The sequence below is a fragment of the Anopheles coluzzii genome, chromosome 2 (assembly GCF_943734685.1).
Source record: "Anopheles coluzzii chromosome 2, AcolN3, whole genome shotgun sequence".
Taxonomy (NCBI): Eukaryota; Metazoa; Arthropoda; class Insecta; order Diptera; family Culicidae; genus Anopheles; species Anopheles coluzzii.
The window spans coordinates 116,960,836-116,974,783 of record NC_064670.1 but is presented as its reverse complement, the minus strand read 5'-3'; the positions used below and the strand labels follow the sequence as shown (position 1 = coordinate 116,974,783).

General features: G+C 45.5%; 2 protein-coding genes across 8 annotated transcripts; both read right to left on the bottom strand.

The window, feature by feature from the left end:
• Window positions 1-361: 361 nt before the first annotated feature.
• LOC120949209 (solute carrier family 35 member F5) lies at window positions 362-4,622 on the bottom strand. Of its 7 annotated transcripts, none has more exons than XM_040366337.2 (8): window positions 4,453-4,622; window positions 2,516-2,924; window positions 2,206-2,343; window positions 2,045-2,101; window positions 1,717-1,950; window positions 1,438-1,620; window positions 1,047-1,357; window positions 362-954 (listed from the first exon to the last, which is right to left on the bottom strand). In XM_040366337.2, exons 2-8 carry the CDS (start codon window positions 2,603-2,605, stop codon window positions 645-647), a joined length of 1,323 nt encoding a protein of 440 aa, XP_040222271.1. In that variant the 5' UTR covers window positions 2,606-2,924; window positions 4,453-4,622; the 3' UTR covers window positions 362-644. The 7 variants fall into 7 exon arrangements, with proteins under 7 accessions (XP_040222271.1, XP_040222268.1, XP_040222275.1 ...); XM_040366334.2 differs by having other exon boundaries at window positions 4,494-4,622; XM_040366341.2 differs by having other exon boundaries at window positions 4,554-4,607.
• A 348-nt stretch (window positions 4,623-4,970) lies between these two features.
• LOC120952344 (anion exchange protein 3-like) lies at window positions 4,971-8,896 on the bottom strand. The gene is made up of 7 exons (XM_040371625.2): window positions 8,601-8,896; window positions 8,052-8,369; window positions 7,840-7,986; window positions 5,818-7,736; window positions 5,559-5,753; window positions 5,256-5,484; window positions 4,971-5,191 (listed from the first exon to the last, which is right to left on the bottom strand). The coding sequence occupies exons 1-7, from the start codon at window positions 8,691-8,693 to the stop codon at window positions 5,117-5,119; spliced, it is 2,976 nt and encodes a 991-aa protein (XP_040227559.2). The 5' UTR covers window positions 8,694-8,896; the 3' UTR covers window positions 4,971-5,116.
• Window positions 8,897-13,948: the final 5,052 nt, after the last annotated feature.

The following is a 13,948-nucleotide window of genomic DNA, read 5'->3' as shown; positions in this document are numbered from 1 at the left end:
TACACTCCTGATTGTATGACTTTAAAGATTTGTAAACAAAAGAATGATAATAATACTACGCGAAAACACGGGGTAGAAATACTGATTTTGAATTTTAGCACAGGAAACTGTCGCACTTTTCTGCGCACTTTTTACGTTGATCTACAACGAATCAAAGTGTAAAGTAATGAATTATTACAATCTCTTTCAGGGAGCTCTAGCAGGAGAGCAATCTAAATACTATTATCAAGCAGCACTTTGCCCGCTCAAACCGCATCACGAATGAAAGCACGGCCCGAAAATACACCTCGTATCAGCAAGAACACTTTGGTGATGTAAATTAATCTCCAAAAATTTCTACTAAAACAAAATCACGAGAAATTGATCAGGAATCGTCAAAATTAGACTAAAAAAAACGATCGCTGTTGAACGCCTTGTTCCTTAGCGAATTGCACTCTGCCAGTTAAAGTTATGAAAGTCCAATAAAATGGCCAAAAGCTGATGACGACTTCTGTGGCGCATCACTGTGCTGATGATCCCCGACCAAAGGATAGTGATCCGAGAAACGATACAAAACCGCTGAGCACCGGATAGAACTACTGTGATGTGTTTGTGTGTAACTAACCCGAGAGCAAAACAGACGCCACGTACGGTTCATTCCCGCTCTAGTTTTCATGACTACCGTCGATGAGGGACTCGTGCTGCTCCTCCAGATCCGGTATTCGTACAACGTTCGCTTTCCGGCAGTTCCACAGCCGCCGGTACATTAACTTGCCGAACTTTAGCAGCGGATCACAGTCATCAAACTTCACCAGAAAGGCCACCAGCACCAGCGAAAGGAACATGGGCAGTGAGCCGAGATAGAACAGTAGCGGGTAGGTTTTACCGTGCAGCACCATGTCGAACAGCATCGCCAGCGGTATCTGTAGCGATATGGCGACCGTGCCGATAAGGGATGACGTTAGAAAGCAGCCCCTGTGTGCCGGAAAGGCAAAAGAAAGAAACAATAACAATCAATAAATCACACGTTAAAGTGACCAATCAAAGGCCATTCCGATTGCACCTACCATAGCCACAGTGCCTCGGACAGTACCGTGCCGATGAGCCCGTTCAGAAACAGAACAATAAACTGTCGCCGGGAGGGTAGCTCGAACACTTCGAGCTGGGAAAAGTTTAGCACAAAAAGCAGCGGCCACAGCAGCAGCAAATTCCACAGCCCCACAAAGCCAAAAAACAGGGGAATGCTGATCTTTTCTTCCGTGTCGCTTTTGCGCTTGACTAGCACCAGATAGGACGCGTAGAAGAATGCACTCAGCAGGGCGAGCACGATGCCGCGTGACATTTTCGGCTGATCGATTTCCGACATCGAAACCATTACCTGCGCAATGAATCATGAGTCACATATTAGCTGGGGCCATAGGGTTTGGCCTTTTCTGCCTCGGTTACAGCTACACTTACCGCGCCGGAAATGCTCAACAGCACGGCGAAACACTTCGAGAAGGTAAACTTATCCCCACAGGACGATGGGAACATGGCGGCAAGGATGAGGGTGAAAAAGCTCGAGCTAGAACTGAGCAGCGTTACCATTGCCGTTTCACTCGGCTCCAGTGCCAGCTGGAACATGTAGTTGGCAATAAACCACTGAAAGAGAAGGCAAATGGGAAGCAGGAAAACGGAAATTAACGTAATCATATGCCTTATTGCAGGTCCACACAGCCGGTGGCATCACCATCTTACCAGCACACAGAACAGTAAAGCCGTTCGAGCCGTTTTGTGGTGTGATTTTTGTCGATGAACTCGGAGGCTGGCTGCGTACGAGAGCCGCGACATCAGCGCTTCGGACGCTTCGTGCGGAGACATTTCGCGTACTTCCGCCACCTTGCTGAACCGTACGCTGCGTATGCTGGAGTCATCGCTTTCCGTGCCGGACACTTGGGCGTCCGTTTTGATGGGAACGAATGAGGAGTCACTCTGCATAGGGAAGGGGAAAAGAAAGCAATAAAACAAACGTCCATTGTGCGAGGCGAGCGAACGAACGATGTAAGTGGGGGGCGGGCTAACTCACCAAACTGGACGTTCCATTAGCGTAGTATCCTTCGTCCTCCTCGATTGTGTCCATCAGCTGCGGCGGGTGGGCAGAACGAGCCGTTAATTTCTATTCACGATGCAGTGACTTTATGGGCCCCGTCAAGGGAGTGTGGAAATACATATTAGCCTAATTCTTACCGAGTAATTCCCATTGCGGTTGCAGCTCTCCTTCCACGGTGCTATCAGGCCGAGCACTATCAGGTATATGGTGAACATAGACGCCTTGAAGTACGTGCAGAAGAACGGTTTGTCGTAGTTTTCATTTTCGTACAGAAACTGGAAACGGTGATGCAAAAGTAGGAAGAAAAAAACGAGGAATCCACATTAAATTATTGCCACACGCCTATGGGCGTTCTCAGGGCGCCAGAACAATCACAACGGGGCAAGAGACCCCGGGGTCTAATTAAAACGGGGGTTGAAATGGTGGCGTTGTTTTGCTATTACCGACCTTGGTTAGTTCGCTCGACGAAACCCATATAATATCGACCAGCACCAGTAACACTATTCCGAGCACTAGCTTTTGTGCTTTGTTTAACATGTTTTCGCCCTGTTCGGTTTACGCACCACGTGCACCACACCACGTGGTGGTATATTGTGGTATTTGGGGGAACGGTTGCGACGATCGGTTAACAAATGTCCACTGTTCCCTTCTGGTCGCCCTCCCGCTACCAACTCTGGCTATCTCTTAAAAACTTTACGTCCGATCTTCTCTTATTAGCGACCCGATTTGATGCCGTCCTATAGCGAGCGGATTAGCGTCGATTTTTTACGAACATTCGTCATTTCCGGTGCGTGTGTGTGTATGTGATTAAAATTCCTGCGTATTGTTAGCTTATTATTCGGCTCCTGTATTCCCCCTGTAATTGATCCAAACAGATGATTTTGTTAGTGACAAATACATTATGCGTTTCAATTGATTTTGAATATAAACATTGTTATAGAATGGCAATACCACTTGCCCGGTGGGCATTGTTTATACAAGTTATATTAAACACCAGGACAATTCCAATCCCGAAGAACATATTAGTGTCCCTGTCAATCAATCTCTTCCGTGGTGTTATCAAAGCAACCATATGTTCACCAAAATTTTCACCGCTGCGCAACATTTCACATTTTCACCAAATCACCATGTTCGTGCTTCCATTTTCATCGCAAATTTTCCCACCCAACCGATGTCTGCCTGTGCCACAGGCCGAGTAAAAGTAAGTAATTACGGAATCCTAAACGAAAACACATCCAAAAACGTACCACCACCGTCACAATAATTTCCCGGTGTTTACACTTTTCTGAGGTGCTTGACCTCGGGACAACACTACGCTTCCAGAGGTACCGGTTGGCATTGGAGGCATTTCGCGGTCGTTTATTATGCCCTGCACCAGGCCCACCACGAGACGAGCCGTTTTTTGTGCTGTTCGCGCGACTATTTGCACAGTTCAGCTCAGTTGATCTTGTCCACCCCGCAATCAGCAACACCACACCACACAACCAACCCAGCCAGCCCAAAGGAGGGATGGAGGAAGGGCGGCGATATCAATGTAAACTTTGACGGGCAAATTACACTCATTCAGTTTGTCACTGCACTGTTTTTCGAAGTGTTGTTTTCCACTGGTCTCGCACACGCTGTTTCTGTGTTGCACGTACTCTTGGAGCAGGACTTTGGGATGAGGAGGGGCACTAATTTATGTCCCATATGATATGCGAGTGACAGCCTCAAACAACAAAGGTTCCAGCTCCGGGAGCAACCGTGCGTGTGTGTGTGTGCGCGCGTTGTGTGTCCGGTGAGGTGAACTCTGGGAGTGAACTGCGACGTGCCGGGGGATGGTTTCGCTGTTATCGTTCTCTATCCGTTCCTTTTACGACTGGCGTCATCGTGACGTTGGCTGCTGCTGCTGGCGGTCCTCCGAATTCAGTGAAACGGCGGAATGTTTACTTTGGCGTGACGTAGCCTCTTCCCCGGAACATCACGAGAGTCGCACCGAGTCGTGCCGATGAACGCAGAACGCCGATAAAGGGGCCGGTGGGCGAAAAACACGATGACCCATCACTTCCAGCCAACATTGGCACCTTCTTCTTTCGCCTCCCGCAGAGGGAAAGTACAATGATATGCGTAGCACCGTTCGATATCCGTCACGATATTACATCGATCGGGGGCGACACTGGGGAGAAAACTACGATAGTAGTAAAGCTAGAATCTAACTCCATCATGATGCAAAACCTTCGCCGAAGACCTCGAGCACTGTGCTAATGGAAAGTGTAAATAAAACCCATCGGCTACCCACAGAAGAGACACAAACACACTCCATCGACGACCGTATGGAAATGGGAGGAAGATTTTGCACACAACACTCGACGGCGTCGTAGCACACCAGCAGCAACCGTAAGTACCCGATCGGTTGATTGTTGACTTATGTAACGGAGGAACAAACCTTCGAGCACAATTTATCCTAAAACAATTCACTGGGACACTTGTGCGAACGATAAAACACCTAAAAACCGGGCGATAGTGCGACTTCGACGAATTATTGTTTTTTTGTTTTGCCTGTGTCTGTTGTGTTGAAGTTACATGCCCCCAGCTCTGCAATGTCGGTGTGAAAGAGAGCGCAGACGCGCGTGTTGACAAGGCTGTGTTGACGGATTGAAACGGTTTTGAAAGATGAATTTGAATTCCATGTCAAATTATGACCGTTATTATTTCGATAGTTGTTTGCAATTTTGTTTTTATTGTTTACTTTAAATGCAGAGTAATATGAATAATTGATATTGTATTCTAAAAACAATAGATTGTGTAGGGTTTTTTGAAGAGAGAATCATAAAACGTTGGATTGATAAGAGTCCAGTGTGCAACGGTTCATCTCGTTAGACATTTGATTTCTGGCATCCCTTCGGGAACGGATTTTTAAATATTGCGTGTTGGGATAGGAAAAGGTACAATGAATGCATCTTTTAAAAGCTTTATTCATCATTGTAAAAGGTAAGAAATATAATTGTTAAACACATAGTTATAAATCTGTTGAGTACTTTCATATTTTTAAGTATAAATCGATATTATTTAGGCAGGAATGGGAGCTTGCTCGTAAAAATCGGGTTCATCTTCTGCTCCTTCGTTCGGTTGACTGCTGTCCAGCTAAAAATAATCAATGTTATTTTGTGATGCAATTGCATTAAAATAGGCTAATTAAAATCCTTACCGCTCGCAACTCAAGGGGCGTGAAAAACTTCTCCATCTGTATCCGAATCGGCACCATGAATATCAGAAAGGACGGGAATGCCATTGCAAATGGTGATGATTTCACGGCTAGCATAACGGCTAACGCTAGTACCTGTATGAAGGTGAACAGATGCATCTTCCACATCCGAACACGTCGCACAAATGGCACTTGTGGATGATGTTTAACTGGCATCAGGAACAAGCGCAATCTGTTTAGGAAAAGCCAGAACGATCATTGGTCAAATGCTCACTGAACAGTTTTCCCTGTCATTTGTATGCTTACCGCTCGAACAACTGCACTCCGCTCATGGAAGCAATGCCCAAGTAGAGAAAAACACCAAACAGCACAGACATCGGGATCAGGCGCAAGATCGGAGCCATTACTACTGAAAGACCCACCAAGACCGATACCACAAAACCCGATACTCGTTGCTCCTTCACGTCCGCGATGTGTGGCGCATCTCCTGGTGCATGAGTCCTGTGGAAAAGGTTCCCCAATTAATCTCTGCTTCTACACTCAACTTTGTTTATAATAATCCTACCTAGACATGATAGTAACGGCTGACACGTGTGATACCGATCGGACCGTAGCAGCACTATGCCACGGCATACCGAAGAACCCACACACGGTGTTAATGACACACAGCAACACAACGTCCATGTGCAAACCGGAACCTTTCTTCAGCCCCCGCTCAGGCTTATCGACGATCAGCTCCGCAATGTGTGTCTCCATGAAGATCAGAATGTACATCAACAGTGCGGGAATACTTGCCAAGAATGGCAACCAGCTGGGAACGCCACCCATCGGAATAAGCCATCCACGGCGTGTTTGATCGCTCGGTGAGAGACCCTCGGGTACGCTTAGCTTCTCCGTGTACACCTGTGGCGTCAGGTAGTCAACTAGTACGAATATGGCGATCGAGATCGGCACTCCAAAATCACCGAGCGCACGCCGCGCAGTACGCCCCAGGAAGTGTGAGTTACGGAACAGCTTCAGGTAGTAGGCCAGCGAGAATGTTCCAAACATGAGGATGGTGCAGAAAAGCGCCGTATTTGGTTGGTTCCTGGGCCCCCTAGTATCTTCCGGAATGAGCAGGTGATCAATGTTTGAGGCGAGTCCCAGCGTTCCATTCACGACCATTGTTAGGTTATTTTCGAGCAATCCAATCGAAGTAGTGCCATTGCTCACCTCCAGACAAGGCATCGGTAGAAGGGGCGCAACAGTTATATTCTTGTACACATACTCAGACAACAGTGGATGTCGAACATACACAGATACAAGCTTTATGGTGGTTTCAAAGATGAACAGTAGCGTGATTAGGGCGGAAAAGATTTCCTGCGTAAAGCGAGTGAACATTCGCACGTACACACTACCCTCGAACGCGGACACGAGCAAAGCGATCACCACCAGCCAACATCCAACATACACGCGCACCGTAAGGAAGTTGAAGTCGTTCGAGATACAGAACTGATTCAGTGCCTCATCGAACAGGACAAGCGGACCGGTCGTGCCAATGATGAGCAGTGGCTGTCCGGCAAGCAGATGAAACACCATACCGAATATCGCATCTGATAGCAGAGATTCCGAGATGCCGATCAGATTGTCGGTTTTATCCGAACACAACCCTCCGAAGGTGATGGCCGTTGAGAGGGCCGCAAAGTACATGAAGATGGTCGCCGCCAGCGTTTCCGTGTTGAGTCCATCCATAATGTCGCTCTTGTACATCGGGTAGCGACGCTTGATGTCGTTGATCACTCCACCCCACAGACGGTTGGTCTTCTCCAACGGGTTATTGGGCGGTTTCTTCCCATCACTCCCACCATCACCACCACCACCACCACCACCAACCGTCAGGAGCTTCTTCTCCTCTTCGCTCGTGACCAGCGATGGCTGCTTACTCTTAATCATCTCGTCCAGTGCTTTCTTCTTGCGCAATCGGATCATGTCGCTTCTGGCCTTGAGCTCCTCGAACGGCAACAGTCCCTGACGCTCCCATTTGCTCGGTGGCAGCACGATCGAGTCTTCCAGGAAGTCATCGATTGCGGACAGCAGCTCTTCCCGATCGTCCGCCTTATAGGCGATGTCGTGGAAATGCTCGTTCGACATGAGTGTTGCAATCGACCGGCCAACCTCATGGTAGTCCAGGTCGGTTTTTTTAGGCCCAAGCAGAAGAAACAGAAAGCGCACGGGGATCGGTACCTCCGTAATGCTCGGCATCGGAATACCTTCCGCCAGCCGTACGAAGGCGATCGTTGGCTGCTCGAGAAAGTCGACAGTACCGACGAGGACGGTCGTGGCTTCGGCCCCCTCGGGAATGCGCTTCAGAATTGTGCACATCTTGATGTCTTCCTGGGAAGAGGTGTAGGATTCGTCGTTGATGTTGAGTCTCATCTCACTTTGGCCACCATTGATCTCGACTACCGGTATGATGCGTGGTTTTCTGCTGTCATTCTTCACACTCTAAGCGTTGGTGAAGAAATATGAAGATTGTAATAAGCTCGAAATTTTGTAGCTCACATTGGATAGCACAATGTCCAAAAAAATATGAAATTATCACACTCACCAGAATGCTCGTGAAGCTGCTTAACCTCCGCCTCGAGCCGTAGAAGATTCCACCGTGCGTGTTCTCGTTGACATGCCGATGGCGCAGCAGCAGTGCCCGTGCGATGACCGGCTTATCATCCTCATGGATCAACTCACGAGCGACCATCTAAAAGAAGGGAGTATTTGCTGTTCTTACTAGAGAACCGGGTGCGCTACGTACTCCTAACGAACCTGCTCCACTACGCGATGCGCAACTATGGACAAGTCATTTGCCTCTAGGTTCATCAGGACGACTCCCGTCTCGAGACAGTGGCGTAGATTCAGCAACGAGTGAAACGACAGGGCGGCAACGTGTGGCCGGCCCCACCGATCGGCTCCCTCCTCCAAGTTCTCCTCGTACTTGATCCAGCGGGCCGTCTGCTTCCATTCCTGATTTTCTCCGCTGCCGGTCAGCTCGTTCAGCTGCACAAACACCTTGTGGTTTGTATCGTTAGCCTTATCCGACTCATTGATTTGGGCGCATGAGCTATTGATACTTCGGCTGGCGTTCTAGCAAAATTGTGAGAAATTAGGGACAAGGACAAAAGTGAATAAGCAACGTAAACTTCATTTGTTGTCGTACACTATCCCTGCAATTGTTCTTTCAACGTGGTAATTTTCTCGCTCAGAAGTTAGCGAAAATGTAGCCATGGCCAATGCGTAGTTGTCACATGTCACGTGATCATAGGACTAACGATTCCAACTTAATTCCGTTGTCAAGAAACGATAAACAGCACTTACATTTATATAGTGTCTCGCCAGCACACTCGATGCTATCGAGCTTTTACGTCTCATCAAACCGTCCGCGTACGGAATATCGAGGAAATGAGCCATTCTTCACTTGCCACTTGCACTTCACTAAACCACTCGAAGAACAAGACGTTCGTTTGTTCTAAATGTCGAACCAACTTGTCGATCTTTGCGATCTTGCTTCACCAAGCGACGCACCCGAACTGATCGATCGTACCGGCCAGAACCGGCAAACCTTTTTCAATGTTGACCAGGCTCGCCAATCGGTGGCGTCGCGGTGCCAAAATACACGTGACAACCGTGTCGGGTGCATCACGAAATGTTAATATCGCTAATTGAGTAACGCCCTGCCGATCGGCAGATTTGGACACTCCTGGAACCGGTCAAGCCTGTGACGGTGTGGTTGTAATAAAGTGAGTGAGCTATCAAACGTTTTCGTTCGAAATTGTGAGCATATGTGTGTGTGCACGTTACACGCTTTGATTTTTGTGTGACGTATCATTTAGCACCTAGGTACGAATGTGGCACGTTTTGCAATGAAAACAGCACACACAAAGGTGGTCTCTATTTTCGGTTCACGGCGAGCGCCATCAATTATGAAGCGCTGGAGCGTCTGGCAAAGGAAAGGTTCTATTTTAAGGGCTTTTAGGGAGGCTTTTATGGGGAAATCCCGTCACGGGACGGGCGGATACATTCCTCAATCAAACAGAGGAAACCCCCTTTGTTATGTAAAAATGGTTGATATTGCACGACGCATCAAGGGATGTGAAATGGATCTGGAAGCAACGTCCAGAGTATATCTTCGCATTACGCCATCACCTGTTTGAATGCATTCCATTGTTTTATGCACCAGAAAGAAAATTCCATGCGCATGTTACAGACGTACGTAGGATTAGAGTGCAAGTAATAAATGTAATTAAATTGGTAGTGTTTGGTCTTAAGTTGAGATCGGTTACATATTATGCGTATCGTTATCGAAGCAGTGGTATGTTTATTTAATGAACACTCATTGTGTAAAGCGACCACGTGACTTGATGGAGACGCCTAATGTTTTATAAACCATATTGGTCTAATATTTGCATTGGTATGTTACCGTTTTCTGAATAATTATTGAGGATTGTTTTTGATTATTTTGATTCACTGTTTCTCGATTATGACGAAGAAGACACATACATGTAGTAATCTGTGAATCTACCTCCCTGCTTTTATTTAAAACTTCCACTTGCAGAAGACGAATGCCGAAAGAATTCGGGATTCAACAGATGTTCCAATGAGGCAATATTTTAATTTAAAAATAGAGAAAAACCACTACTAATTGAACTTTATTGTCGTTTTACCATCAACCGTTTGAAAATAACCTTTGAAGATGGTCGTTGTCACCAAATGTTGGTTCCAAGACATCAATTGTTGACTGTGCGTATCATCGTTTGCCTCTAACGCATCTCTATTTTTGTCTGTAAGTTGTTAATTTTTTACTCTTGTAGAAATTATAATAATTTTACAATGTATCTAACCAAATTTATGGCAAATAGTAGTTTTACATCACCTTCAATACAAAAACCGTGTAATTTGATTGTTTTTTGTTGAAAATAATGAAATTTTATACATTCTTAAGCCATTGTTTACACCTAATACATGCCATACAGACGTTATTATTCAATTTTGTAAATAAAGCGATTGACTTACAATCAAAAATGGGTGCCTAAGAGACAAAAATAGGTGACTTAGAACCAGCAATTGTTGCAACGACTGTAAAGTGTAAATAAACACTAAAAATATCAATAATATTTAAAACACAATGAGCACATGGTCACCGTTTTTAAACCGGGTTTGAGAACCACTGGTCTAAAACAAGCAACAAATATCCCCCTCATTGCTTGCCATCGCAGTTCTGTGAAGATACCAGTGAAAAGAAAAAAAAGAAACAAATACACACCCCCAAAACCATCTCTCCGGGATTCAAAAATGGCGAAAGCATTTCATGGATCGCCGTCCATTTACTCCCCCTATTGAGTCGTTCCTTTAAAAAAAACATGTTTAGATGGTAGCTAAAATTTCAATTTCATACCACAAAACCATCTTCAGCGGTTTCTTCGGTTACGCCTTCCATCCTATAATCGTTTCGCAGTGTCCACCCCGGGGGGCCCTTCTGGAGTGGGCGCAGCACAATTAGGAAAAGTATCCACCGACACCGTCTGCCATGATCTATACTACATGGTGAAAAATAAAAAAAAAAAAACACCCACGCCGCAGGGGTTGTGGCATACAGAAGACAGAACAGAACCCTAAATAGCGCCTACCAGTACTTCAAGCTTCATTTCCGGTCGCCGGTGCACAGCGTGTGCGACCGCAAAACCTTCTTCAACCGTATCCGGCCGACGCGGCGGTGTAGCAGTGTGTTTTTCCCATTTTTTCGCCTCGCCAGTCCGCTTTAGTCAAACAGGTAACCAAACAATCCATTTATTATTCATAATATTTACACGGAATATTATTCCCCGTGCCAGAACCGTAACCGGCTCTCTCTGTCTGTACCCTTTTGTGCTGATCCGCTTTGCCCGGGGCACTTTTAGATGGGTTTTTCCACCACGCCAGCACGCGCGGTACGGGCACCACCGCATCGTTCGGTTCGTGGTGTCAACGAGGTATTCGATTGACAGTTTTCTTATGTTTCGAAAATGTCCACCACTTTCGGAGGAGTGTGGTTGGTGAAGACACTTTCTTTGGAGTTTTACTTTTTAAAGAAACGGTGAGCACTTGCTGTTCTTGGTGGTGGAAATAGCTCTTCTTGGGATATAATACTTTACTGCTTTTCAGTTGCCCTTTCGTTGCATATATTTCTAGACACGTTGTTAATGATTCTCTTTAGTCAAATGAAAGCATCCTCCTTGCTACGGTTCGATCTGGCTTCTTGAACACCCGATCGATAATCCTCTCGTGTGCGCGCACTCTTAACGCTTCAATTGGTTACGGAACATTTGTATTCGCTTCAAGCACGTACATTTGAGAAAACACGTCAGAAGCGAATGGATTGCATCACCTTGTGCCTCTCTGTGGACAAGCACAACGCTATCTATTTCGATGCAATGTGGATTTCGATATCCCGTTCAATGTAAAGCTAGATAAAACACAAGCCCACCGGGAATGGTGTAGAAACAGAACAAATTCTGGATTTTTTTCCACCCGTACCAGCTTAACCAACCATCCATCTTTTTTGGCCAGTGCAAAGCGTCAGTTGAGAATGAGTGTGATAAATGGCAATTAGTACGTGCTGAAACAATTGCTTTTAGAAAAAAAAAACACACACACATACACACGTGCAACGGTTGGGTTGAGTGTTGAAGAGTTGAAGAACAACAGAAAAAAGGCAGACACACACACACACACACACGTAATACCGAATGAGCAAACAGCACTCGGGGGAGAACTACGGCCGACATTATACCAAAAAAACACCAGAAAAAAGGGAAAATAGTTGCACAAAAGCTCCGTACTCACTATCTCTCTCGCCGGTTTTTGGTACAAATCCTCAGCTCAGTCACACCCGGTGCACTAAAAAGGGGAAACCCGGAGCAAACAAAACAGCTTGATACGAGGGGGGGGGGGGGGTAAACCCTCCCCAAATCCAAGCAGCACTCGCGGGATAAGACAACGTCGTAGCAAGCCATGATCGAAATCTGGCAGCAGTACCGTAGAGACGGCGATGTTGTTTGGTCGTTGTTTTCCTTCTTTTCTGTTGTTGTTGTATGCGTTGTATGTTCCCCCGTTTTGCTGTTGCTGCTGCTACTGATGATGATGATGATGATGTAGGAATCCAGCGCTTCCGCTTTCAAAAGCCACACACTTTCATACACTTTCGCGGCGCACTCGGGGTTTGATTGCACTTTAGTGTTATTTTCTCTTTTCATTTTCGGTGGGCTAGTGGGGTAGTAAACCGTCATTCCGTCTTTTGCCTGCGAGATGCGAGAATCCCACAGGGATATGCAATACGAGATGCTCACAATGAGAAGCTCGCAAAGTGTGGCTGATGTTGGAAAAAGGATCGTTTCTTGTTTGCTGCCCTCAACCAGGGGCACACGATCGTTTACAAGTGGCTTGATAATTGGCTAAAAGACGTGTGGCGCCCGAAACCTCTAACCCTATGAAGGGGGGAATCCTTAGCACCGTCCGGAAGACCGTACACTTGAACAGTCCTCCTATCGTTGTAATTTTGATTTGAACATGCGATACTCCGGTTGCGATGGTGATGGTTTTTCCATTCCGTTACATCTCCGGAGGGAAATGAATGAATCGTACTTTCACTCAGGAGCGTTGTTTCTTCCTTCTTCTACCCGTGTCAGTGTCTTATTCCCAGCTTACATACAGATAAATACATCCGTTTTCCTATACGTGTTTCGTATCGTTTGGCCCCGACTTTTTTTCTCGCGTACTCACGTAATAACACTTCCAGTTAATAATTTATCACTTCATCCCAGCTGTGATGCTCGATGCCCGGAAGCGTGAAACTGCTGCATCATTGAGCGAGGGGAGAGGTGAGAGTGGGGATGATATTTTTTTTCCGTTTGGAATGTTTTATTTCTGGAACGCGTTGGAGCGCGTGTTTTATTTTCCCCAGCACGTGCACGTGTGAAAAAGTTCTATGCTCAATAATGCACGAAGAAGTGAGCTAAAAGTAAAGCGGGACTAAATTTGAAGAGACTACGCGAAAGCGTTGCATAGAGGGGGGATGATTTTAGCGAGAAAAAGTGCACTTTTGCTTGTCTATGTATTGATTATCTGGATTAATATTGGATTTTTTGGAGGAAAATACGTAAACAAGATTTATAGGTGTATAGAAAATATAAGATTTTCTTCGTATTAGATGCTTCTTTTGTTTGGTTTGAATTTTACATTATTTCCTTATATGAATGGGATATTTCCCTATATAAGTATGAATTTTTTTAGATTTTATTTGACTTTCTAATTGGTTGATGTCAACTTCATTTAACTATTTATTTTTTTCAGTACTTTAAGTAAAAATATAAACCAAAATGATTCATAAACGATCATTTGAGCGTTTTCATGTTTTACCAACAAAACATGCTGTTACCACCATTGCTCTTTTTTTGCTTTGCTGAAACAAAACACAAATCTTTAAAAAAAAATCTTCAAAATCTCTTCAATCCATTGCTCGTTTCCATTTTAATTGGGCCAATGAAGTAGATGGTGAGAAAATCCCTTTCCGTGTTTCTTAAAACTCTAGAGACTGAAGTGAGAAAAAAGGAAACATACACACACATACCTAAAAGAAGTGCTAAAAATACTTGGTGCAAAATAAATTACTCGAAAGCGCGAAACGAGGG

Excerpts from the sequence above, each read along its gene's own strand:
- LOC120949209 (XM_040366337.2), bottom strand. The coding sequence starts at position 2,605 with ATGTTAAACAAAGCACAAAAGCTAGTGCTCGGAATAGTGTTACTGGTG. Across the intron at positions 1,621-1,716 it reads CTTTACTGTTCTGTGTGCTG|TGGTTTATTGCCAACTACAT; the intron begins GTAAGATGGTGA and ends CTTCTCTTTCAG. Across the intron at positions 955-1,046 it reads TCCGAGGCACTGTGGCTATG|GGGCTGCTTTCTAACGTCAT; the intron begins GTAGGTGCAATC and ends TCCGGCACACAG.
- LOC120952344 (XM_040371625.2), bottom strand. The coding sequence starts at position 8,693 with ATGGCTCATTTCCTCGATATTCCGTACGCGGACGGTTTGATGAGACGT. Across the intron at positions 8,370-8,600 it reads TGGCGAGACACTATATAAAT|AACGCCAGCCGAAGTATCAA; the intron begins GTAAGTGCTGTT and ends CAATTTTGCTAG. Across the intron at positions 7,987-8,051 it reads CGCATCGCGTAGTGGAGCAG|ATGGTCGCTCGTGAGTTGAT; the intron begins GTTCGTTAGGAG and ends CCCTTCTTTTAG.